Genomic DNA, 25,941 nt, shown 5'->3' with positions numbered 1-25,941 from the left:
TTCCTGAGGGCACTGAGGACAGCACTTAATTTCTCCAGTGTCTTGGAAGCCTCTATAAGTATAATGGAAGAGGTGGGAACTGTGCAATTAGTCACTTGTCACCCTCTGGGATTTAATGACATAGGAATTCATACGTCTTGAACCTCTTGTCTAGCCTTCATTTAGAATTTTAGGATTCCAACTGTTAGCTCATTAGCTCCTTAGGAGAAAGGTAGGATTGTAGCATTTAGATCTGGGAAGGAAGTTGGATATAATTTAGTCTAACCTCCCTGCCCCATTTTACAAAATTAAGAAACTGGGGATCAGAAAGATGAGACATTTGACTGCCAAGAGTCACACTTCTAAGAATTAGATCTGGAATTCTAACTGACTCCATATTCAAGGTTCTTGTCATTGTATTAGAACTGAAAAACCTTGCATTTTTCTCACTCAAAATGAGGGGCAGGGGAATCCTTGTAAATTCGAAGTAAATTTGGTAACTACCACCAAAAAGTTCCCAAGGGAATATATGGAGAAATTTAAATCACATCACTGGCTAAACATGAATGTCATTGTCACTAATCCCCAGTCACCGTTTATATGGTACCCCTTGGAAGATAACCTCTAAGTATTGCACCCTGACAGGTTTTGTAATAAGCTTTGATCCTTAATGTTAAGTGGATATAGAGCAGAAGGCTTGTTCTAAATCCAGCAGATGGTAAAAATCTGTTTTTGTCCGAGGTGATTGTAAAGTGTTTAGTAAAAGCTTTTGCCACATAATAGTACAAACTTTCACACGTCCAAACTTGGGTACCCTAGTAAAACCATCAGTAGTGAAACTACTGTTGTCTCTTCCACATTGTGGTTTCTATATATTGTGGGTTGACATAAGAAATTAAATGAGAATTTTGGGGGAGTTTTGTGGAAGCCAAAAACAACATGTGAAGGCCAATAAACAACAGAAAAAGTTTAGAAACTCAGAAATGCATAAAATATATGAATAGTATTGTATAATACCAACATATTTTTATCTTTTAATACCATAATAATTGGTTAGCAGGCAAAACCTGGATAAAGATAGGAAAAAAACCAGGAGAGAGCAGTGTTAGGAAAACCTGTTTAGAAGGAAATGGATATCAAAGGGAACAGAATGATGGACAATGTCAAAGGCTACAGAGAGGTCAAGAAGGATGTTGTTGTTAGTCCTTAAAGAAGACCAATGACATCACAAAGTTGATGTCTTAACTTTTGAGTAAATTGTATTTAAGTGATGCAGAGCTTCAAAATCATCAGCCTCACCCCTGCAGAGTCATCTAAGTCCAGTGGCAAGACAAAAGGAAGACGATGATGGCCCAGGATTCAGTAGGTCAAGAAGGATGAAGATTAAGAAAAGGATGTTTGATTTGGTAAATAAGCAATCTTCAGTAACTTGGATTCCTTTAAGTTCTAATTAAATTCTGTCTTTTACAGGAAGCCTGTCCCAACCCCTCTTTAATTCTAGTGCCTTTCCTCTGTTAATTTTTCTCTATTTGTTTTGTATATAGCTTGTTTATATGTATCTGTTTGTCTTTTGTCTCCTCTGTTAGATTGTAAGCTCCTTGAGAGCAGGGATTGTTTTTTTTTGTTTCATTTTCCCTCTTTTTGTATCTTCAGTGCTTTGTACAGTGCCTGGCACCTAGTAGGTACTTAAATGTTTATTAATTGATTGAGTACAAGAAGATGAAGGGAGTGAAAAAGGAAATGGTTTAAGATGAAAGTAAATTTGTTATCTGTAGAGCAGGCAGAGCAGAGTGGAAAGGGTGGTTGCTCTAAAGTAGGTTGTTGGGGAATGTTGGGTTGGGGGAATAATAAGGGAGTGGGGACTTGGGAATGAAATATGGTCTTTAAACAATGACTGGCTGGGTTTCAGAATCACTGGTATGGTGAAGGTCTGGTGAAGGATCCTAGTTAGTCATCGAGGAATTAGTTCAGGTGGGTTATCATGGTCCCTAGACATTTAGCCTTGGTTTCATATGTGAAAAAAGGGAAAGAAGAACAGCACACAGGAAGGTGGAGAGGGTAGTAGGAGAGAGATGGAAAGCCTGGCCCAAGGAACCTGGGAGACCCATTTTTCCCCTTTTTGGATAGGCACAGATGTTAGTAAGATCTGCAGTCAGGGCTAGAAGTAGAATAGGAAACAAATTTGATATATTGGTAGCTGAGACTATATCCTAATAAGCAGATGTATTTTGACAGAAAAACTGTGATGTGACATTTAGAAAACAAAAGTTTCCATCTTATTGGCAGCCAGATTAATCATTAATGACTTGTTTTGGGACATTTATATAAGTGATGTATCTTGGGGCATTTAAATCTACTAAATCCCAAATAGAATTCCAAACTTTAAAAAAAAAATCCCTCAAACCATTTCTTAGTTCTGGAGCTAAGAGTGTATAGTCTTTTCTCAGTCATCTTGTTATACCTTGATCCTTGTGACCATAAGGATTTAAATGGTGAGCTACAAATACAACTAGGACCATGAGGAAAGTATTATCTTGAAATTTAAGATACGGAATTACCAAGAAGTTATGTTTTTAAATGTGAGGTGAACCAGTGTGTTCCAGAATGATACTCATGGTGGGGTGGAGCCAAGATGGCGGAGTGAAAGCAGTTACTTGCTTGAGTTTTCCCCCAAACTCCTCCAACTACCTATAAAAAATGGCTCTAAACAAATTCTAAAACAGCACAACCCACAGAAAGACAAAGTGAAACAAATTTACAGCCCAAGACAGCCAGGGTGGTTGATCAGAAAGGTATATCGTGCTGCACTGGGAGAGGAACGCAGTTCGGCGTGGGCATGTAGGCACGTAGGCAGCAGCGAACCTGAAGCAGGCCTCAAAGGACTGAATCTCTGGCAGCTGTGGCAGTTTCCAGACTTCTCAACCTACAAAAGCCACAGACAACTTAGAAGGTCAGTGGGAAAAGTCTGTTTCTGCGATGGTGAGAGAGAAGCACAGTGGGGTTCCAGCCCCAGTCCCCCAGCTCGGCCCCAGAGCGGTGGCTGCCTCCTGAGCTTCCAGGCCACAGATTGAGGAGTAATCGAGTGGCTGATCAGAGGGGGATTGCAAGGATCTCTCTGCTGGTGCAGGATTCTCTTGCTTTGCCCATGCTTGGATCTGGGTCACAGTTCTGGGTGGCAGTCCTGGGGCAAAGAAGAGCACTGGCATGGTGGAGCTTAGTAGTGGCTGTGGAGAGGAAACCCTCCTCAGTTCCAAGACAGGAAAGAGTGCTTGTGGTCACTCATAGACCAGAGCACAGGCCAGGAAAGAAATAAACACCTCACCCTTGATCATAGCACCTTGGAAGAACTAAAAATTGTCAGGTCCCTAGAAGTATCTCTGAAAACAGCTGCACAAAACCCCTGAAGCTTGGGACAGTACATTCTGCACACTGGAAGCAGACTCCTACCTTAACAAAGAGTTTATAACTCAGGTAATTGGCTGAGATCATGAGCAAGCAGCGCAAAAAGAGTCACACTATATTATCTTACTTTGGTGACAAAGCAGATCAAAACATACATCCAGAAGAAGACAACACAATCAAAGCTCCTACATCCAAAGCCTCCAAGAAAAATATGAATTGGTCCCAGGCCATGGAAGAGCTCAAAAAGGATTTTGAGAAGCAAGTAAGAGAAGTAGAGGAAAAACTGAGAGTGATGCAAGAAAATCATGAAAAACAAGTCAACAGCTTGCTAAAGGAGACCCAAAAAAATACTGAAGAAAAGAAGACCTTAAAAAATAGCCTAACCCAAATGGCAAAAGAGGTCCAAAAAGTCAATGAGGAGAAGAATGCCTTAAAAAGCAAAATTGGCCAAAAGGAAAAGGAAGTCCAAAAGCTTACTGAAGAAAATACTTCCTTAAAAATTAGAATGGAGCAATTGGGAGCTAGTGACTTTATGAGAAATCAAGGCACTGTAAAACTAATCCAAAAGAATGAAAAACAGCAGAGAATGTGAAATATGTCATTGGAAAAACAACTGACTTGGAAAATAGATCCAGGAGAGAGAATTTAAAAATTATTGGACTATCTGAAAGCCATGATCAAAAAAAGAGCCTAGACATCATCTTTCAAGAAATTATCAAGGAAGACTGCCCTGATATTTTAGAACCAGAGTGCAAAATAGAAATGGAAAGAATCCACTGATCACCTCCTGAAAGAGATCCCCAAAGGAAAACTCCTAGGAATATTATAGCCAAATTCCAGAATTCCCAGGTCAAGGAAAAAATATTGCAAGCAGCCAGAAAGAAACAATTTAAGTATTGTGAAAACACAATCAGGATGACACAAGATTTAGCGGCTTCTACATTAAGGGACTGGGGGCATGGAATTTAATATTCCTGGGGGCAAAGGAGATAGGATTACAACCAAGAATCACCTACCCAGAAAAACTGAGTATAACCCTTCAGGAGAAAAAATGGTCATTCAGTGAAATAGAGGACTTTCAAGCATTCTTGATGAAAAGACCAGAGCTGAATAGAAAATTTGACTTTCAAATACAAGACTCAAGTGAAACATGAAGAGGTAAACAGGAAAGAGAAATCATAAGAGACTTATTAAGGTTGAACTGTTTATATTCCTGCATGGAAAGATGATATTTGTAACTCATGAGTCCTTTGTCAGTATTAGGGTAGTGGGAGGGGAAAAAATTGTATGTATCTATCTATATATAGATAGATAGAGGGCACAGGGTGAGTTGAAGATGAAGGGGTGATATCTGGAAAATGAAATTAAGGGGTGAAAGGATTATACTGGGAGAAGGAGAAAGGGAGAGGTAGAATGGGGTAAATTATCTCATATGAAACAGACAAGAAAAGGCTTTTACAGTGGAGGGGAAACAGGGGAAGGTGAGAGGGAATGAGTGAATCTTATTCTCATAGGATTTGGTTTAAGGAGGGAATAACATACACAATTGGGTATGGAAATCTATCTTATCCTACAGGAAAATAAGAAGGGAAGGGGACAAGAGAGCAGGGGGATGATAGAGTGGAGGGCGGATTGGGGGAGGGGATAATCAGAAGCAAACACTTCTGAGGAGGGATAGGGTCAAAAGAGAGATTAGAATAAATGGGGGGTAGGATAGGATGAAGGGAAATATACTTAGTTTTTCACAACATGACTACTGTGGAAGTGTTTTGCATGACTACACATGTATAACCTGTATTGAGTTGCTTGCCTTTTCAATGAGGGTGGGTGGGGAGAGAGGAAGGGAGAAAATTTGTAAACCAAAGTTTTAAAAACACATGTTTAAAAAAAATTGTTTATAAAATTAAAAAAAAAAGAATGATACTCATCTTGCAGTTAAGGGTAATCATCTGCCTGACTACATTAACTTAATTCCCTTGAGAACTTTTTGGAATTGCTTACTATATTTACTTATCACATTACGAGAAGAGTTTGTCAGCTTTCCTCCCATTCTCAGAATAATGCCAATTTTCAACCTACTAAAAACCAACAAACATAACCCTCCCCAAGCTATCAAACCCCAAACAAACTGCGTAAGAAACAATGATGACAACAATGACAACAGTAAAAATGACCATGATAAACCTGCTTTACACGTAGACCCTGCTCTCACAATGAAAAAGTATGCTCACATTACATTTGATTTTTCTAATAAGACTGTGAGGATTTCGATGGTGAACTACAAATACCACTAGGACCACTAGGAAGGTAACCCTAACTCTTGGTTATCTAGGAAATAATTACAAACTGGTTGATTATTCAGCTCTTTCCTTCTTTTGCTTCCTACCCCATCTCGTTGCTTAGATTTTAGCTGGTCTTCTCTGGGCTTGCTCTTCCACCAAAGAGTGACCATGGGGAACAGATGAAATTTAACCCAAGGAAGCTTTTCTACTTGTTAGCTCAGATAAAAGGTTAAAATATTATGCAATTATAGATACCTCCTTTCTTCTGTTCCTCTGTATAAACTGTTAGGATATTATAGTGTTACCTGCATGAGCACAAAAGATGACCATCCTGTAGATTAGTTCAGCTTGAACTTGTTTTCTGAAGCAACCAGGTTACTCTCATCTTTCTTTGCCAGCACTTAGAGGTGGGGGTGGGGGATGGAGAGTGTGTGTTTATGGGGGAGGGATCTTCACATTCATGCCTCTGTGCTTGCTGCAGTGGCCCAGAGAGCTGACCCAGGAGTCGGGAAGACCTGAACTGAAATTTTGCCTTTGCCTGGCAGTGATTGTGTGATCCTGGAAAGGGCACTTAACCCTTAGTGTCCGAGGCAGCTCTCTTGAAACTCTCTTAAATTGTAGGGCAGGTGCTGATCTGCACTGGTAAAGGGAGTTTCCTCACTGGGAGCTCCTGTGTCAGTGATCTCACAGGTCTAGTCCCATTCTACATTGAATTTAAGATGATAATGTTCATCAGTAACTGGATGAAAGTGCAGATGTGTATCTCACCCCCAAATATAAATGATACTAAATATTCTTTCAGCAGTGGATAGAAAGGGATCCCAAAGAATGGAAGGGATAGGGTGTGTTGAGGATTAATAAGTGTTTGAGATGATAAAGTAGGGTTCATCTGGTAGAGGCAGCTATGTGTTACAGTACATAGAGGGCTCTGCCTGGAATCAGGAAGACTTGAGTTCATATTTGACCCTAGATGTTTACTAAACTATGTGACCCTAGGATATCACTTAAAGTCTATCTTGTCCCAATTTCCTCATCTGCAAAATGAAATCATGGTTAATTATCATGTTGATAAAAGTTCAGCACAATAGTATTCCATCCCATTTATATGCCGTAACTTGTTTATCCATCTCCCAATTTATACGTGCCATTTCAGATTCCCGTTCTTTGTCACCTCAAAAAGAGCTAAAAGTATTTTTGTATATCTGTTGTATATCTTTTTGCTTAGGGTGAATCCCTCCTTTAATCTACTCTTCTCTAATTCTCCCTCCCCCTTTTCCCCTTTCTTTATTTCCTTGTTGAGTGAAATGTATTTCTTTACCCAGCTGTGCATGTGGGATACACACATGTATTCTTCCTTCTTTTGACCAGTTCAGATGACAGTGAGGTTTAACTGTCACGTGTTTGCTTCACCCCTTCCTTGTTTGTATAGAAGTCTACTTTTATATGAGATAATTTTCCTTAACCTATCTTTCCCTACCTGTCCAGTGTGTATTCCTTCTTTCTCCTGCTATTTTTTTTTAAAGATTATCAAGACATAAAAGAACCACTTCCAAGGCCTTGTCTAAGTGGACTCCCTCAATGAACCCTGATGATGATGGGGTTCAGAGGCCATTCATGTATCATCTCCTCATATTTAAATGTAAGCAGTTTGTCCTCATTTATCCTTTATTATTATTATTCACTTATGTTTACCTTTTTATGCTTCTCTTCACTCCTGTGTTTGAACTTCCAAGAGTTTCTAAGTAGCTCTACTCTTTTCATCAGGAATGCTTGGAAGTCCACTATATCATTAAAGGTCCATTTCCCCCCCCATTGCATTTTACCCAGTTTTGCTTGGTTGTTATTCTTGGCTATAAGCCCCTTTCTTTTGAGTTCTAGATTATAGTATTCCAGGTTCTCTATTCCTTTAAAGTGGTGACTGCTAAGTTCTATGTGATCCTGACTATAACTCCTTGGTATTTAAATTCTTGGATTTAGAAGCTCTAGATTTGGGCTGTAATGTTCCTCGGAGTATCCATTTCAGGGTTTCTTTTAGAAGATGACCAGTGGATTCTTTATTTCTCCTTTGCCTTCTCTGGTTCTAATAGCTCTGGGCAGTTTTCTTTTAAGGTTTCTTGAAATGTGTTGTCAGGACTCTTTGGGGGAATTTGTTTTCCAGGTCAGTTGTTTATTCTGTGAGAGACACCTTCCCTGTCCTTCTGTTTTTCAGCCTTTTGACTTTCTTTTAATATTTCTTGTTGCCTCATGGAAGTGTTGGCTTCTAATTGATCCATTCTACTTTTCAGGGAGTTTGTTGCTTGGGCAAGGTTTTGCTACCTCTTTTGCCGGATCATTAATGCCCATTACAATTCTTTCTTCCATATCTATTATTTCTTTTTCAATTTTTTCCTCAAATATTCTCATCATTTATAGAAAACATTTTAAAATGTCTTTTAACTCTTGCTTCAGTTCTTCCAATAATTTTAATTGAGTTTGTGTCCAAGCTCTGTTTTTCACTTGTAGGTGTTTTGGGGTCATACTTTTCTTCTTTGTTTATGTCTTGAGTGTCCTGCCACCAGAATAACTCATTATTTGTCCATTCTTCCAGTCTACTTCCTGACTTAGAACTTGATGTTAGGGCTGGACTTTGCCACTCTAAGGGAAGGTCTAGACTAGTTGTGCCTGCTTTCTTGGGGTTTTGAGTGTTGGGTTATTCTAGGATCTCAGGGACAGACTGGGAACCTTTCGGTGCTCCCAAAGAGATCAGATCCAGGGCAAAATCTGATTGTTGCCCCCCTGATTTGAGCTCTGTAAGTTCCAGGACCTGGATTTAGGTCTGTGTAAGAGTAGGTGTTGGAGTCAGCCCTTTTCAGCCAGCTGGAAAGCTCTGTTGTTTCAGAGTTGCTCTTTGGTCTTGGTTTCTTGCCCTGGTTATTTCTCTGCGGACTAGACTAGATGCTGGAAGTAAGACCCTGCTCTGAGCCTTGTTAGTGTCTGAGCTGTTGGCTTCTGAACTTCCTCCTTTCTCCATACACAGCCCACAGCCTCCCTATCCTGGACTCCCACTCCCTGCTCAAGTCCTCTTATCCATCTGCCTTGGATCTGTCACCAGGAATGGGGTAGTACTCAACAAAGCTGCGAGTTGACATCCGTCTCCATTGCAGTGCCCTATGATGGATCTAGGACCTCTTCTTTCTCTCTTGCCTCTTCTTGGACACTGAAAAGCCTGCCCTAGGCATGCTCCTGTTCTGACCCTGTCCCTGGCGTCCATAGACCTCCCTGTCTTTCTCTTTAAACTGACAAAGGATTCACAGTGAATTTCAGGATTTGGGTCAGTATGTTTTCTTGATGTGTTTGGAGAGAAGTTTGTGAAGGGGAGCTCACCATGCTGCTTCCTAACATTTGACATATTGGCTCTGCCTCCCAAATGCTTGTTTCTTTCCTTCCTTTATACTATTTGTTAAATGCAGACCTTGTCGTAAGAAAGGTGCTATAATGAAAACAAAGGCTGTATAATGAAAGTTCTAGTGAGGGGCTCATCTTTTTGACTTCCACACTGTGATCACAGCTGTAAAGCAGCTTACCCACTTCCTCTAGATCCCAGATTGTCATTGTTGCTCAGGTTTGTGGGTGGTGGAAAGAAGACTTTAATTTGACCTTAAAAATAATTTTTAAAGTAGTTACTCATTAGCCAGAGTAAACATTTGATTGATTTCGGTCCTGAGCTGGAGTCCTAGGAGCATAGATATTTCACTGGAAGGGACTGTGGGAGTCATCTAGTCCAATCCCCTTATTTTACATTAGAGGAAACTGAGGCCCACAGAGGTGAAACGGTTTGCCCAAGGCCACACAGGCAAAAAGCATTAAAAGTTACATTTGAATCTATTTCTTCTGACTCCAGAGCCAGTAGATGCTGAATGCTGAACTTTGTCTGTTTTCACTTGTTATAGGTAGAGTTAAATTGATTTTTCCTATTTACAAAAACTCATGCACTCTCCAAATAACTCTGTATTGTAATTAATTTATCACCATTCAAACTTTTTGAGTTCTCTTAGGAAATGAATTGTGGGTTTGCCATATCTTTTGAATAAGCTCAAAAATTAGGTGTCATTTTTGACTCCCCACTTTCTCTCACCCTATCTATCCCTCCATATCCAGTTAGCTGCCAAGTCCTGTGATTTCTACCTCTGCAACATCCTTTGAATATGCACCCTTCTCTCCTCTGAGCCTGCTGCCCCTCTGGTGAGGCCCTATCCCCTCCTACCTAGACTATTGAAGTATCCAGCTGATTGTCTCCCTGCCTCAAGCCTTTCCTCATTCTAATCCATTCTCAGTCAGATTTCAAATTGATCTTCCTAAAGGGTACCTCTGATCATGTTACCACTCTACTCACTAAACTCCAGTGGCTCCTTAGTATTTCCAGAATCAAATACAGAATCCTCTCTTTGGCTTTCAAAGCTGTTCATAACCTGACCCCCTCCAGTCTTCTTACACCTTACTCTCCTCCATGGACTCTGCAATCACTGACACTGCCCTTCTGGCTGTTCCTTGAACATCATACTCTTGACTCTGGGCATTTTCTTTTTTGTTTGTTTGTTTTGTTTGGTTTTGTTTTGATGAGGCAATTGGGGTTAAGTGACTTGCCCAGGGTCACACAGCTAGTAAGTGTTAAGTGTCTAAGGTCAGATTTGAACTCAAGTCCTCCTGACTCCAAGGCTGGTGCCCTATCCACTGCGCCACCCAGCTGCCCCTGACTGGCATTTTCACAGGCTGTTTTCCCATGCTTGGAATTTTCTTCCTCCTCATCTTTGTCACCAGGCTCTCCTGGCTTTCTTTAGTTCCCCTCTAAAATTCTACCTTCTACAAGAACCCTTTCCCAGCCCCCCTTACTGCTAGTGTCTTCCTTTTGAGATTACTTCCAATTTGTCCTATATATATCCTGTTTGTATCTAGCTGTTTTCACGTTGTCTTCCTGTCCTTTGACTGGCGCTCTTTGAAGGCAGTGACTATGTTTGCCTTTTTTTTTTTTTTTGTATCCCCACTTAGCCTAGTGCTTGTTTGACACATAATAAGTGATTAATAAAATATTTGTTCATTTGACTTGAAAGCAGTATGGCACAGTTGGATGGGGGGGCGGTGAAGCGAAGTGTGCCTCCTACTTTGTTCATTACATATTGCTTTTGCTTCCCTCCTAATTGCACTGTACAATAGGAAGACAGAATTCCAACAGGATCAGATTGGGAAAGAATGGAATCTAGAATACAAACCTCTTTACTTCTTTAAAAGAAAATGAACAGCTAAATTCTAGCACTAAGAATGTGAAGGGCTAGTTATATGAATGGAAATAGTAATTTGCAAAAATTCTTCTTGAAATGTTGTTCCCTATTTCTTTGTGTGAACACAATAACATGCTTTTTTTTTTTACTTGCTTACATTCCTGCTGTACTTGTTTCTGTTTTAAAAAATAGTGGTGAATCTCTTTACACAGGCTAGAGTCTAACCTTAAGATTCAATGAAACTTTGCACAGTGTTGGCCTGTGAATGTTGTGCAGGGAGATTTCCCTGAAATCATACTTTTAGGTAGCATTGTGCCTTAGATCAGGAGGCAGCTAGATGGGTCAGTATTGTTTGTCCTTCTTTCTCTAAGAGGACTATGACATCAGGAAGGTATTGCCATGACATGCAAATGACTTGGATTTAGGTGAGGGAGGTCTGTGCAAAGTCACCAGCCTCACTCTGTCCTCCGGAGCTATCTGGGTCCAGTGTGGAGGCATAGATCAGAATGGCCTCGGATGCAGTGAGAGACCTTGGCCTTTTTAAGCTAGGTGTTTCCCAGGTCTCAGTTTGACCGAGGCAATGCCCATTCAGTGATTAAGGCTAAGTAAGAAATGAAACAAAGGCTGATCTCTTTTACCTAGAAAAAAAAAATCAATTTGGGAGGGGAAAACCATCAGGGTTGGGTCAGTGAATTGAGTGTTGGATGTAGAATCCAGAAGACCTGAAGTCAAATCTTGCCTCAGTTTTTTGTTTTTTTTTTTGTTTTTTTTTTTACTTAGCTGTGTGTTGCCAGGCAAGTCACTTAACTTCTCAATTTCCTCATCTGTAAAAATGGAGATAATAATAGCACCTACCTCACAGAGCTGTTGTAATAATCAAATCAGATAACATATGTGAAACATTTTTTTTTTATTTACAATACTATGTAATGCTAGCTGTTATTCTGACTGAACCCTGGGAAAAGATTTTACTTAAATTAATGTTTGAATGGCTTGGGGAAACTAGTGATCTTTAAAATTTTAGTGGGTTTTAGGATCTACAGGGGTTAGATCCAGGTGATAACATGAAGGTGGAATTTCCTAGCACTGGGAAGAGACAGAGAGAGATACGGAGTCTGACCTGGGGAAAGTAGATTGTGTTTATTTGGAATCTTAGAAACTTACTTTTTCCTTTGTCCTTCTGCTTAGGTGTTGAAAATTTTCTTCTTGCTTTGGAAGGCTGAATGGGCTAAACATGAAGAGCTTGAAAGCAAAGTTCAGGAAGAATGATGTAAGTACCCTATGACTCACAGTCTGACTGTTCAGTCTCTGTTAGCTTGTACTGTAAGACTAGTACTTCACTCCCACCTTGATAAGGCTTTAGGTTAATAACTTCAGAGAACAGAAGCATTCCCACCATTACCGCCACTCCCCAACCCTCTCAGTGCAAGGTTTGTGAATGACATGTTGAATTCTTTCTGTTTGAGAATGTGGCTCCCCTAAGCTTTCTTAGGCAGAGGATCTGTAGACCTTATGAGAGAAGACTGGAAAAGTGCCACTGTTAAAAGGAAGAAGAGAAATTGGCAAAATGTAAAGCTGTCTTATGAAGGGGCGCCTTTTTTTAAAGAGAAGCTGTTTTCATGGGAATAGACTGGTGACTTGATTGTCAGAAACCCATGGTCTACTTTTGGCCTTAGCCAGAAAGCTGAAGTTGATTTAATTCCATCAATTTATTATAATTGATCGTAATTAAAGATACCAAATACTCCCCTGATTTTTGCATGGGACATCTCTGCCCTTCCCCATTGTCCTTCCAATAAAAAAAAAAAAAGGGGGGTAGTGAATCGGTCATCCTGCTAATGTGAGCCCCAGTGGATAAAATAGTAAATGATCATTCTCACAGGGATTAAAACCAATAACATTTTTGCTAAAGGTCACTTTAGAAATTGGATTCAGAAGTCTCTGTTGGGACTCCCATCTGACACCATTTGTACCTCTTGTGCAAATTGAATTCTAAATGCCTTGAAGACACATTGTTGTCCTGTTGGCTAGGAGGGGTCTGTGGAAGGGAATTAGATGGTGGCTTTAGAATAAGAGGCTTGCTCAGCAGTCTTTTAACCTTATGTAATTAAGGTGTTTGTGAATCCTGGATTTTATTGCTTTACCATGAATTATATTTGACAGCTTGGCACAACTGCATTGATGCAATAGGTGGAGATTGTAGTCATTTGTGGCTGGTGTGTGACATGCACACCCTTCTTTGGCAGTAGCCTATCCCCTGAGGCTGCATCATGACTTGTAATTTACAGCCCTGATGGATTCTCTGTTTGCTGGGTAATTGCAAAGTATCATTTTAGTTCTCTAGATGATCTGATTTTCAGGTGTTAAGTGCCTAATGTGTGCGTGTTCTACCTCATCTATAGTCCATAGGACCTCTGCAAAAACCCTACTCTGATACTTGATAATCCTGTATAACCCTAGGCTCTTGAAGGGTTTGGCCTTGAAAAGTCATTTTTGGGAGGTCCTTACCAGGTTAGAAAGATTTTGAGAACAGACCTAGCAAAGGACTAGCTTAAATACAATGAGAGCTTCATCATGAATTGTTTGGTCACCACAACTCTCAAACTATCTAGCAACTTGTAAAGGGGTTGTGATCTGTACACACAATGAAGTCAAGGATGCTCAAAGTATTGAGCTCAATTGACCTCGAAGCTCTCATGTTGCAGTGGAAAGAACACTGGATTTGGAACCAGAGGACCAAGGCTTGAATCTCAACTCTGCTACTCACTGTCTGTGTAAACTTGGGCAAATCAAATAAACTCTAGGCCTCATTTTCCTCATCTGTAAAATGGTGGAGTTAGACTAAGTGACCTCAAAGGTTCCTTCTAGCTCTAAATTTGCAGTTCTCTATGGGCCTCTGATCATATACCTGCCTTGGTTATTGTAATTACTTAGAAGGAAAACTCTGTCCAGTCCAACAACTATAGAAATACAAATCCAATCTGTGATCTATAATCAAAGAAAATTTGTATTCCATTAAAGTAAAGCCTGTTGGAGCAAGAGTTCATCTGGTTGGGAGGCTAGATGGCAGCATCATTTCTTCTGTGATTAAAAATTCTTGAATGTTGGCAGTAATGTGTTTGATGTTGGAATACAATAATAGTCCCAACAGAATGCCTTAAGTGAAATCTATACCAGTGACTAAATAGGAGAAGCTTCTGAAACTGGTGGCAAAAGGTGCCACAGTATTCAGCAGTTCAAGTTAAAAAGAGAAATTTAAGTGAAGATATAAGGGGAAAGAGGACAGAAGAAATGATACAGCTGGAAGTTAGAAGCTTGATTGCGTGCTTCTGCCCCCAAATTGCTCCCCAAAGCCAAACCACTCAACTGCTAAGGAGAGATAGCGGTCATTAAGAAAGCTTTCATGGTGGCCTGCCAGCTTGTTAGTTGGGCAAATGCCTGCCAGCTAGTACAGTGGAACTCCAATATGGGTCTCTGGGATTGGATTTGAGTATATGAAACAGGAAAGTATGGTAATCAGGATAATGCAGGGCAGAAAATAAGATGAAAAAGAATTCATTTGAGTGAATAGCTAAGTGTTTACTTTCTTGCCCACTGTTATGGTAACTCTTAGGGAACTAACCTAAATTATCAACTGTACAATTTTCTTACCTGTGTTTGTGTGAGGCAGTTGAAAAATGTTTTTAAAAAATAGGTTCTTTGTGTTCTGGACGGTAAGAAGAGAAGAGGACAGCAGTTCGTATCTGTGCATTTGTGAAGAAGAAACAACTGTCCTGTTTGCTCTGATACCATTTCAGTCAGCCTGTGGCCAGATTATTAGTGATCGATCACCTAGAAATGAATGAGGAGCTTTTAACCTTTCTGTGTTAGGACCCCTTAGGCAATCTAGTGAAATTTTGGACCCCTTTGCAGAATGTTTTTAAATTCATAGGCTTACAAAGGAAATAAATTCTATTGAAATACTCTTATCAGAATATTAATTAAAAAACCCAATTCATAGATCTCAGGTTAAGAACCTCTGCTATAAAGAGTAGAGATAGACAAAAGAAAGCCACACACGTATATATTAAGGTCTTTTTGCTGCTCTATTTTTCTTAGGGAGTTAATCTGTGTGCCTTTCCCTGGTGTACATTGTTATATAGACATGTTTATCTGCACGTCAAGTTGTGTGGAATGAGGTGGACCTTGGGCTCCATGGTATGGAATGGATATTGTTAGAATTTGGGGTCTGATGATGAGAGGCCATGACCAAGCAACATCAGGACTTCTTATTTGAAATTAAGCACTTTGGGGCTCTGTGGACTAACAAACAAATAAATAAATCAGACTTATGTTGGAGTAGAATATCATTCCTTCTGAAGTAGGTTATCATTCCAAACATAATATATTTTCCAATTTTCCATCCCCTGAGGATTACCATTCTGTTATTTTTAGGAGACATTGCATATTAATGTCTGATATTGGAACAGCACTGAACATTTGTCTGGGTGCTTTTTGTACTCCCTGTTAAGGTGGGTTGGACAATTACACAATCCAAACTAGTAAGCATTTATTAAGCACTTATTCTGTGTAAGATAGGTTAACCTGTGGTTTTTGTTTTTTTAAAGACTTGAGGGAGGAGGCACCGAATAAGCAATGATTTAATACCTACTATGTGCACAGGCTATATGAATTACAAATATCTTTCGATCCTCACAATAACCCTGTGAAATGCTATTATTATACCCATTTGTTGTTGTTGTTCAGTCATTTTTCAGTCATACCTGACTCTTCATGACCCCATTTGGGGTTTTCTTGGCAGAGTTACTGGAGTAGTTTGCCATTTCCTTCTCCGAATTATCCCCATTTACAGTTGAGGAAACTGAGGCACACAGAGGTTAAGTGATTTGCCCAGGGTCACAGCAAGTAATTGTTTGAGTTCAGATTTGAACTTGGGTCTAATTGAGTCGAGGCCCAGCACCCTATCCACTGTGCCACCCAGCTTTTTCCTTATATCAACCCAGCTGCATCCTGATCAGCAAGATGGCTTTGATCCCCTCTTTTTCCATCCCAGGATAGGTTAATCTTCTTTGATCAAATAAATTCAGTAGCTTAGTGTGACAATCCTCCCCCCACCCCATAATGCCAGACTGAATGCACACACCTGATGGTCATAGCTCATTGAAGCTCAAAAGATCCTTTGCCCCCTACCCAGCTGGAATTTCAGACAATACTGGGCTTGTTAACTTGCTTTATGGATGAGGAAACTGATGCCCATATAGGTTGGGTTACTTGCCCAAGGTTGCACAGCAAGTTTATGGTGGAGTTAGGATTGGAGTTCACGTGCCCTAATTTGAAGTGTTCTTCCTATTATACTATTTTTCCTTTCATGACAACAAAGCAATGGATTTTAGCTAGCCAACTCCTTTTCTTTGGGTTCACCTAAGGACACATCTGTAACAGAATCAATATCCAGTTCATACATCTTGCAAGAAAGGCTTAGGATAGTTGTGAAATTTGCTGTATGTAGTGAAGCACAAATTCACTTGCATTGGAAACTTTCTTCTAAAAAATGAGGGCAATAATGAGGAATATCACTTGGACTCTAATTTTGCCTTAGAATGCATTTATCTGCTTCTGAAAATCCAACCACGCAAAGAGTTTGTAATGCATTTCCATTTGTTCGGAGGGGGAAATAAAGTTGGACCTTTAGGCATTTAATGCTAGGCTTGTTTGGGACATAAGAAATCCTAAAGTGACAAGTAGAGGAATACAGTGATAACAGATAAATTGAACTTCACTTGTCAGGTTCTGATTTCCTTTAAAAGTAGAAATAAAATATGATGAGATTGTCAGCATCCCTGAATCTTTCAGTCAGCTTGTATTTATTGATAGCATACCTCAAGCCCTGCAAGGGATATGGAGGGGGAAACAAGACCAACCCAGGGGGCAGCTAGGTGGTGCAGTGGATAGAGCACCGGCCCCAAAGTCAAGAGGATCTGAGTTCAAATCCAGCCTCAGACACATAACACTTCCTAGCTGTGTGACTCTGGGCAAGTCACTTAACCACAACTGCCTCACTAAAAAAAAAAAAAAAAAAAAAAGCCTAACCCAGACAACCCAATTGCAGAAAATGGGGCAGCATAGAATGTTAAAATTCCAGAAGGAGCTGTTGAGGTCATATAATCAAGTTGTATAATGTGTGGTATAGACTCTAAAGGCTATGGGAATTCAGGGAGGGAGGCAGTTTCCTAGGGCTGGAGTCATCAGGGTGCATTCATGAAGGACATGGGTTTTGAGGTAGGACTTGTGGATGAGACAAGAGGAAAAAGGATCATGCTCATTTCTAAAATAGGTAGACTTTCGTATAAACTGTACCTGAAATGCAAACTGGTGAAACTGAAGAAACCCTGGAGATTACCCTTGGCACGGCATTGAAAGTATTTTAAGAGAAGCACTCTACTTTCATTGCAATATTTTAAATGTTTTAGTTTTGGCCTTATAAAAATGAGCAGAAAGTTCTAAATCATAATTATTTATGCATTTTATGATTATAGTTTGAAAGTGTGCCTCCCCCCCTTAAATATTTGCAGCAGCTAGTATATAATTCAATGTGGAAAACTAGCTGTCACCATCAGAAATGGAGCCAAGAAGGTTGGGATTTCCCTTGGCTAATAAAATGCTCAGACTTCTGGTATTTCTCTGTAAATGCCAATTTTTGTGCCTTGAGGGGTGGAGGTTGGGGTTGAGAAATGGGGTTCAGAGAGAGAGCTTTGCAGTAAATCTTGAAAAACTGACTCAAATTCTATTGAGGTGATAGAGTGCTTCAGAGTTTACTTGGTGTGTTTATAATTTTATTATTGGGAGATGGAATTTTTGAATTATGAACCCTTTCATGAAACTAAAGACATTTCTTATTCCATAAAAATATCAGCCAGTACACATTTCTGGGTTACTCGGAAGCCCAAGCTGATTATTATTTTTCTAAGCGGGATAGCAGTGAAGCCTTTTGGTTAAGGAATTTAATACTTACTAAGAATCTTAATGAGCCAGAGAGATTTTGCTGCCACAGTCCAAGTTTGCTGACCTTCATGGTGTCCCTTTTGTCTTCTCTGGCATTTCCTTCAAGAGTGATCATTGTTTATCATTTCTGTAAATGCCAGAAGAAAACAAATACAAAGTAAAACAAGGGCAGTAGTTCTGGTCATGCCTACCACACAGCATTTTTTTTTTTAGGGAAAACCTTTTATAAACATTAAAACACTGTGTGGATGTGAGAAGGGATTTCTGAATGCAGGTATTCCTCATTTTGTGAATACATGTGTTCAATCAGTTCTTTTTGAAAAATAAATCTTGATTAATGTCTTTTGTATTTATAGCTACTTTTCCTATTTCCCTCTTTCACCACCACCACACCACCCAAGATCCATCCCAGATAATAAAGAAGAAAGTTCAACAAAGCTAACCAAAATATGGAAAAATCTCATATCATATACAAGATTCCATATCCATGGGCTCCATTTCTGTAAAGAAAGGGCAAGATATCTTCTTGTATGTCTTCTTTGGGGCCACACTTGGTCTATATAATATTGCATTCACTTTTGATTGTTTTCTTATTCTTTCCATGTGCATTTTTGTTATTGCTTCTGGTTGTGGTATATATTGTTTTTCTGGTTCTGCTTCACTCCCCGTTGTATCGATTCATTAAAGTCTTGCCATGCTTCTCTATTTATTGTTTCTTATAGCACAGTGATACTCCATCACATTCATGCACCAGAACTTGTTTAGCCATTCCCCAATAGCTGGATAACCAACCCTTTAGTTTCTAGCTCTTTGAGACCACAAAAAGTCTAGCCATTGCTTCTCTTTTTAAATTTATTTTAGATTATTTTTTTTATTTATCAAAAATATTTCTCCCTTTTACTTTTCCCTACCCCAATTTAAAAAAAAAAAGAAAAAACCCTTGAAACAAATAATAATAGTCAAGCAAAACAGATTCCCATATTGTCTAAAAATGCATGTCTTTCTGCATATTTAGTCCATCACCTTTCTATCTGGACGTAGGTAGCATTCTTCATCGTTGATTCTTTAGAAACATGGGAGAAAGTTGGAGGAGAGAGAGAAAAGGGAAGAGAGAGGATGATAACTTTTGGTAAGTAGTTGTGAACTCAGGGAGCTTACACTGGATGGATCCAGTCTGCTGGTCAATTAAAGGTGCACTTGGGAACATGAGGAGAAAAGAATAAATAAACATGCAGTCAGTCATGAGTCCTGGTAGAATTTCCTTCTCCCTTCTCTACCTTCATTTAATGATAAATTGATTTTTTTCTTGGCATGCCAGGCCTTAGGCACTAGAATAGTTTTTATTGTTTTAACGAAAATGTTTTCAATTTCAAAGGGATATCTGGAAAAGATGCTTCTCCAGATTTCCTTTGGATAAGAGCTTGTGGAAGATCTTGATATCTAATTCCTCCGTTTGTCTTGGATTGCCTAAGTTTCTGGTTGGCTGGGGAGCATTGGGGATTTTTATAATGTGAGAACAGAAAAAAACAGCCAAACAACCAGGTGTTGCCTTTGTTGGTGTTTGTTTGGATGGACGTTCTCCAATGGTGAGAGTGTTTTGCTGATGATTTTTTCTCACTCTGGACATGTTTTTAGAAAGGGTTTTGGCATCTATTTTGCATATCTGTCTCTTCTTGGAAATGGTTTACAATGAAAACCAATCAATCAGCAAGCATTTTTTATTTATTATTTATGTGCAAGGCTCTGTGTGCTACAAATACTGAGAAGAAGGAAAAAGAGTCTGAGGAAAAACCAACCCCCCTGGGGGTATTTAAAAAAAAAATTCTATACTGAGCTTCAGAAACTTTGATTTTTTTTTCTTTTCTCCTAATAATTTTTCTCTTTTTCTTTTTGGCTACCAACCCAATTCCCAAACATTTGAGCTGGTAAGCATGTTACAGCGTGCTGGATTACATTAACCTAAATGATAAGTTTCTTGCTAAATCATCGGATGGGAAAGCTGAGCCACTCAGGGATGCCAGCCAACTGCATTATCAGAATCTTCCTGTCATAATATATTGGGTGGCCTGTGTGTGATATGCTATGTATTTAGCAGAAGCCTGTTTTAAATATTCTGCTTTCAAGAACTTTCTGGTCTTGAATTTTTTTAGACTTACAGTTGCTTTACATAATTTATATCAAATGTTAAGAGCTAGAGATTTGTAGGGCCACAGATTTAGAGATGGAAGGGACTTCAAAGTCTAGTTTTCAGAGTCCATCTTGTACAGTTGAGGAAATTTAGGTCCTGAAAGGTTAAGTGACTTGCCCAAAGTCACACAGGTAGAAAGTTTGGATTTGAACTCAAGTCTTCTGACTCCAGAATCAAACACTTTTTCTACTGCACTGTGATAACTATGTCTCTTCACCTTTATCCAGTGACTGACAGAGGATTTTATAGATAGTAGGTGCCTAATAAATGTTTTTTTAATTGAAAGTAAAGACTGTGTCAGTTTGTTTTGTATTTCTTCATAGGTACTGGTAGGGAAGGAGTTGTGTTGAGTCCTTTCAGTCGTGTCTGACTCTTTGGCAAAGATACTGGTGTGGTTTGCCAATTGCTTCTCCTGCTCATTTTACAAATGAGGAAACTGAGGCAAACAAGGTTAAGTAACTTCCTCAGGGTCACACAGTTAGTTGTTTGAGGCTAGATTTGAATTCAGGTCTTCCTAACTCCAGGCCCAGTGTTCTATCCATTGAGGCACCTAGCTGCCCAGGAAAGAGGTAGGTCTAATGACAACTTTATTAGCTTTTTTTTTTTTTGGTGAGGCAATCAGGATTAAGTGACTTGCCCAGGGTCACACAGCCAATAAGTGTGAAGTGTCTAAGGCCCCATTTGAACTCAGGTCCTCCTGACTCCAAAGCCAGAGCTGTATCCACTTCACCACCTAGCTGTCCCTGAAAACCTTTATTAACTAGAAGGACCAATTGTGTCAAATGATAAAAGAATTTTAAAATAATTCTTTATGATTTTACTATAATTTCTCCTATTTGTGCAAATGTGCTTTTAATACAAGTAATTAAAAGCAGATGTTGTAATTTTATTTTGAAATAAACATTTTCATCCTACTAGTTTAACCTTATGGTTAACCTTACTTAGTTAACCTTATGGGTTAAAAAAAAATGCCGTGTCAATTGACACAGCTTGGGCCTCTAAGGTATTCCTAAATTCTGGTTTAATTCAGTCTCCATCTGCAGTGGCTGAGATGAAGAGGCAGGTAAAGCAGTCAATGAATATTTTCTACTGCTCAGTGCTTTGGTGTCTTTTGCACTCATTGGAGAAGCCATAGATGGAGTTGATGCCGGCACACTCATAGTTGCCCTAAAGTAGAAAAGCATTTTGGGGTACTGGATCTTATTGACCAGCAGTTGTGGACAGATGCTTTCCAAGGATAATTTGGCCCAGTCCAAAAAACACCCATGAAGAATTAGTTGCTCTTAGGGAGGTAGCTCCCATCATAGAACAACTTGAGCAGGCCATTGCCCTGGCTATACTGCAGATAGATCTTGGGCCATTTTGCTTGGAGCCTCCAGGAAGATGGGATAGCTCAGGATGATCTCCCAGTACTTGAGTCTTGTGGATCTTGATCTCTGTCATTTGTATGTTCTGGATTGGTCACATGCCCCATGCTTCTAGCAGCTGCACAGTGATGGAGCCCAAGTTGAGCTTCTGGCTCTTAGACATAGTGGCACTGAAGGGCCTAGCTTCTCCTGGCCTGGGCCCCCCTCCTTCCATAATCACTTGAATAATCAGGGAAGGCCTTTTTGATATTAGACTTTGACAGGTGGGTAGGATTCAGATGAATAGGAAAGGCATATCGATACAGCAGTACACTTTTTTTTGTGACCCCCTTTGACAGTCTAATGAAGCCTGTGGACCCTTTCTCAGAATAATATTTTTAAATGCATAAAATAAAATACATAGACTTTCAGAGGAAACCAATTACATTGAAATAACAGTTATCAAAATATTCTTTTAATAGTTCATGGACCCCAGCTTAAGAAGCCCAGAGATGAAGGGAACAGTATGAACAGGGAAATGAACATTGTGTGGGTCAGAGAGAGAAATTGGCAGTAGGAGGAGATGGGGAGGGAGGATAGCCAGTATAACAGAAGCAGATGGTTCCTGTTGGGGAATGGCAGGAAATAGGGTTTGACAAGTAGGGGTGGGGCCAGACCCTGTAAAGCCCAGAAAACTAGGCAAGGGAGTTGAGATTTAATGTGGCAGTCAGTAGAGAATCATTGAAGGCATTTGAGCAGGGAACTGACATGATGAATACAGTATCTTAGGAAGATTAGTTTGCTGGTATGGTATAAGATGCATTAGAGGGTCGAGAAACCAGAATCTGTGAGACCAGGGAGAGGTCATTGCAATAACTGAGGCACAAGGTGTTAGGGACCTAGACTTGAAGGATGATAGTGGCAATGGAAAAGAAGGGACAGATACCAGGTATGTGAATTGACTGGCCTCGGTGACTGACTAGAAATAAGAGTGAAGAAGATGGGTAGAGTTGATAAGTCCAGCACTTATATTCAAGTTGATATTCAAACAGCAACCTTGGAAGGTGCCTTGACCATTATTTTCTCTCCCATTCTGATCTGAGTACCCGAAGCCAAGCCTACACTGATCATCTGAGAAATTTGGTGGTAATTGGGACAGGGAATTATTGGGCTAAAATAGTTTCTGAAGCAACTAAGTGTTTAGAGGCATCAGAAGACCTTTTTGATTTAATAAGGGATAGTCACCAGCTTAAAAAAAAATCTTTGCAAAATAGCCCTTTGGGTAAAGCGCCCATGTCTTTTTTCCCTTTCCTCATGGGAGATATAATGTTTATCTAATCAAGCAAATTCCTATATTTTGGAACTTATATTTCTTTCCCTAATTTCTTTAGATTATTGACAGATAACAACTTAGATATCATGGGAAAACTCTGGCTATAACCAATTCTAATTCTGCTGAGCTTTTCTAAACAGATTCTTAATTAACTGTCTAAGAGTAGTTTGGCTTAGTGAGATAAGAAGAGTGGAAAACCTACAGATAGAAGTTGTCAGGCTTGTTTTTTTTAAGGGTGTGGAGGAGGGAGACCCAAAATGCAAATTGGGGTCAAAGCCTTAAGGGATCTTGGGGCTGGTTTTTTTTCTTTTTTGTATAAAAATGTATACATGACTTAGGCAAATATCATTGCTCTTTAGAAGGTTTAGAGGACAGTTTTCCCCTGGATGATCATATCCATTAGTGTGTCTTTTGTGATTTTGCCTGTACTTCTCTGTAATACATGAAAAGAGGAGCAGCTAGGTGATAAAGCGGGTAGAGCACCGGGCCTGGAGTCAGGAAGACCTGAGTTCAAATTTGGCCTCAAGCACTTGACACTTACTAGCTGTGTGACCCTGGGCAAGTCACTTAACCCCAATTGCCTTAAAAAAAGAAAAAAGAAATTGAAATATGTGAAAAGTAGATTAATAATAGTAATAACTCACAGGTACAGAGCTTTTCAAAGTTTATAAAGCACTTGTTCCCTTATTTGATCCTTATGAAAGTCCTGTGAAGTCCATGCTGGTATTATTCTTATAATATTGTATGTATTCTTATAACTATTGTTATTCTCATGTAGGAGGAAACTGGGGCCCTGAGAAATCAAGCAGGGGGAAAAGACACAGGCATTTTACCCAAAAGACTATTTTGCAAAGAATTTTTTTTTTAAGCTAGTGACTGTCCAAAGTGGCAGTGATGGCGGTGGTGTTCTGTCATCACAGTTGTGTCTGATGCTTTGTGACCCCATTTGAGGTTTTCTTGGCGGAGATATTGGAGTGGTTCGCCATTTCCTTCTCCAGCTTATTTTACAGATGAGGAAAACTGAGGCTAACAGGATTAAGTGACTCGCACAGGGTCACACAGCTAGAGTGTCTGAGGCTGGATTTCTATTCAGGTCTTCCTGATTCCAAGCTAGGGCTCTTCACTGCGTCACCGAGCTGCCCAAACAAGACGTGCTACACAGACGTAATGGAATATTGCTGTGCTGTAAGAAATGATAAACACATTGAACGTGGAGAATCATGGAAAGATTCGCTTGTACTGATGCAGAGTGAAGAAAGCATAATCAGAAGAACAGCATACACAATGAGTACAGCAATATAAATAGGAAGACCAGCAATGAAACAGTCAAAACTGAATGCAATGAAATCGTAATGCCCAGGCGATGTATGTGATCGTAATGCCCTAAAGACAGGAGAAGATGCCTTCCCCCTCTCCTTTGCCAAAGTGAGGGACCAGGGATGTAGAATACTGCAAATGACCCAGAATTTTTATGTTGTTTAATTTTTCAGAACCGTTTTCTTTCTTGCTTCATCCTTTATTATAAAGAATAGCTGCCTGGGAGGGGATGGGGTAAAAAATATGGTGGGAAATATAGGTGATGTAAAAACAAGGTTATCAAAAAATTCATTTATTTATTTATTTGTTTATTTTTAGGCAATTGGGGTTAAGTGACTTGCCCAGGGTCACACAGCTAATAAGTGTCAAGTGTTTGGTCAGAGGCCGGATTTGAACTCAGGTCCTCCTGACTTTAGGGCTGGTGTTCTATTCACTGCTCCACCTAGCTGCCCCCGATAAATTTATTTTTAAAAATTACACAAGCAGGTCAGTATCTCATAGGATGGTTTGGACTTGATGGGATGGGATTTATTACCTGATTGTGGCAGTAGAAGTATATGCTTTGCTCAGAAGGAGTAGAATATAGTACCCTGGGACTGTGGTTTTTTTTTTTTTTTCGTTTTTTTTTTTAATAAACTGTTTGTTTCTAAAACTGCTGGGGTGAAAATAGAAAAAAGCTGAAGTCTGAGGAATTTGGGTCACAAGTCTAAAATTACTTCATAGCACAGGTGTCACAGATGGCAAACCAGATAAAAATGTAAATGAGAAATATTTAACTAAAAGTACAATACAGTATAGATAATGTTAATTTGTGGTTTTCTAAGTCAGTATGCAACTCACAGAGCCCCATTTCTGTTTGAAAAGCCTACACTTAAAATCCCAGCTACAGGAAGTTTGAGGCTGATAAACCTCTTGAGCTTAGAAGTTCTGAACTGCAATGGGCTAAGCTGGTTGGGTATCTACATTAAATTTGGTATTACTATGGTGAGCCCCTGGTAGCTGGGGCCAGTAAGATGCCTAAGGTGAGGTGAACTAGCTGAGGCTGGAAATGTAGCAGATTAAAGCTCCTGTGTGGTTAGGCTTGTGAGTAGTCCCTGCCCTTCCAGCCTGGGAGACGTAGGGAGACTCAGTCTTAAGAGGAAAAAAGAAAAAGAAAAGAATATTTTATAACCCTTTGATGAAGGTTCTATCTCTCTGAGATCTATACTTATATGAAAATTCACAAACCTGAAAGTGGATTCATATTCACAAACTTTTAGATAGGATCCTTATGGTAATGATAACTAGAAACCAAAAAAAACTGTTTTTAAAGGGCTTCCCTCTGCTATCATAGATTATAGCCTCTGAGAGGGGAGAAGGAAACAGAATGGGAAGGGCAGGAGGTGAAAGTCAGATGGAGGACCCCTCTTGTCTTTCACTGACTCCCCCAGTCAAAGCTCAGGGTAGGGCTGATTGGAAACCAGAATTCACAATTGGAGCTTTCCTTGGGTGGTATCCCAGTTTTCCCCCAAAATTCAAGGACTACCAGGGGTAGTCATTAACTATTCCCTCCATCCTCACTTTGGACTGGGCTCTGTTGGTCCTACGTGTGCCCAGTGCCCTATCTCCTGTACCTACTTTGGGCTGAGTGAGCTCCCCTCTTGTAACCAATTTAGCCAATTTGTGGCGCGGAGGTGAACCTTAGGGTGAATCTGAAGAAGAAAAAGGAAAAAAATCATATTGACTGATGGAGGACATCTGATACCTCAATTGACTGCATCACCATTATTTATTTTAAAAAATATGGAATACTGTTATGCAATAAAAATTGACACTTATATGGTGCTTTACTTGTGTT

General features: G+C 39.7%; 1 protein-coding gene across 9 annotated transcripts in view; it reads left to right on the top strand.

Moving 5' to 3' along the window:
- The window catches only part of RAI14 (retinoic acid induced 14), a 186,553-nt gene that overhangs the window by 32,645 nt on the left and 127,967 nt on the right, over window positions 1-25,941 (top strand). For 8 of the 9 annotated variants that reach the window (XM_027846254.1, XM_027846251.1, XM_027846253.1 and 5 more), the window contains one exon: window positions 12,107-12,188. In XM_027846254.1, coding sequence (XP_027702055.1) covers window positions 12,153-12,188 — 36 coding nt within the window. In that variant the 5' untranslated portion in view covers window positions 12,107-12,152. Of the gene's footprint in view, window positions 1-12,106; window positions 12,189-25,941 lie in introns of those variants that run through there. The other variant, XM_027846255.1, reaches the window with a different exon arrangement.

Source organism: Vombatus ursinus, unplaced genomic scaffold (assembly GCF_900497805.2).
Source record: "Vombatus ursinus unplaced genomic scaffold, bare-nosed wombat genome assembly UNPS02015106.1, whole genome shotgun sequence".
Classification (NCBI taxonomy): Eukaryota; Metazoa; Chordata; class Mammalia; order Diprotodontia; family Vombatidae; genus Vombatus; species Vombatus ursinus.
Note: the sequence above shows the minus strand (reverse complement) of the source record. Positions and strands in the feature narration are given on the sequence as shown.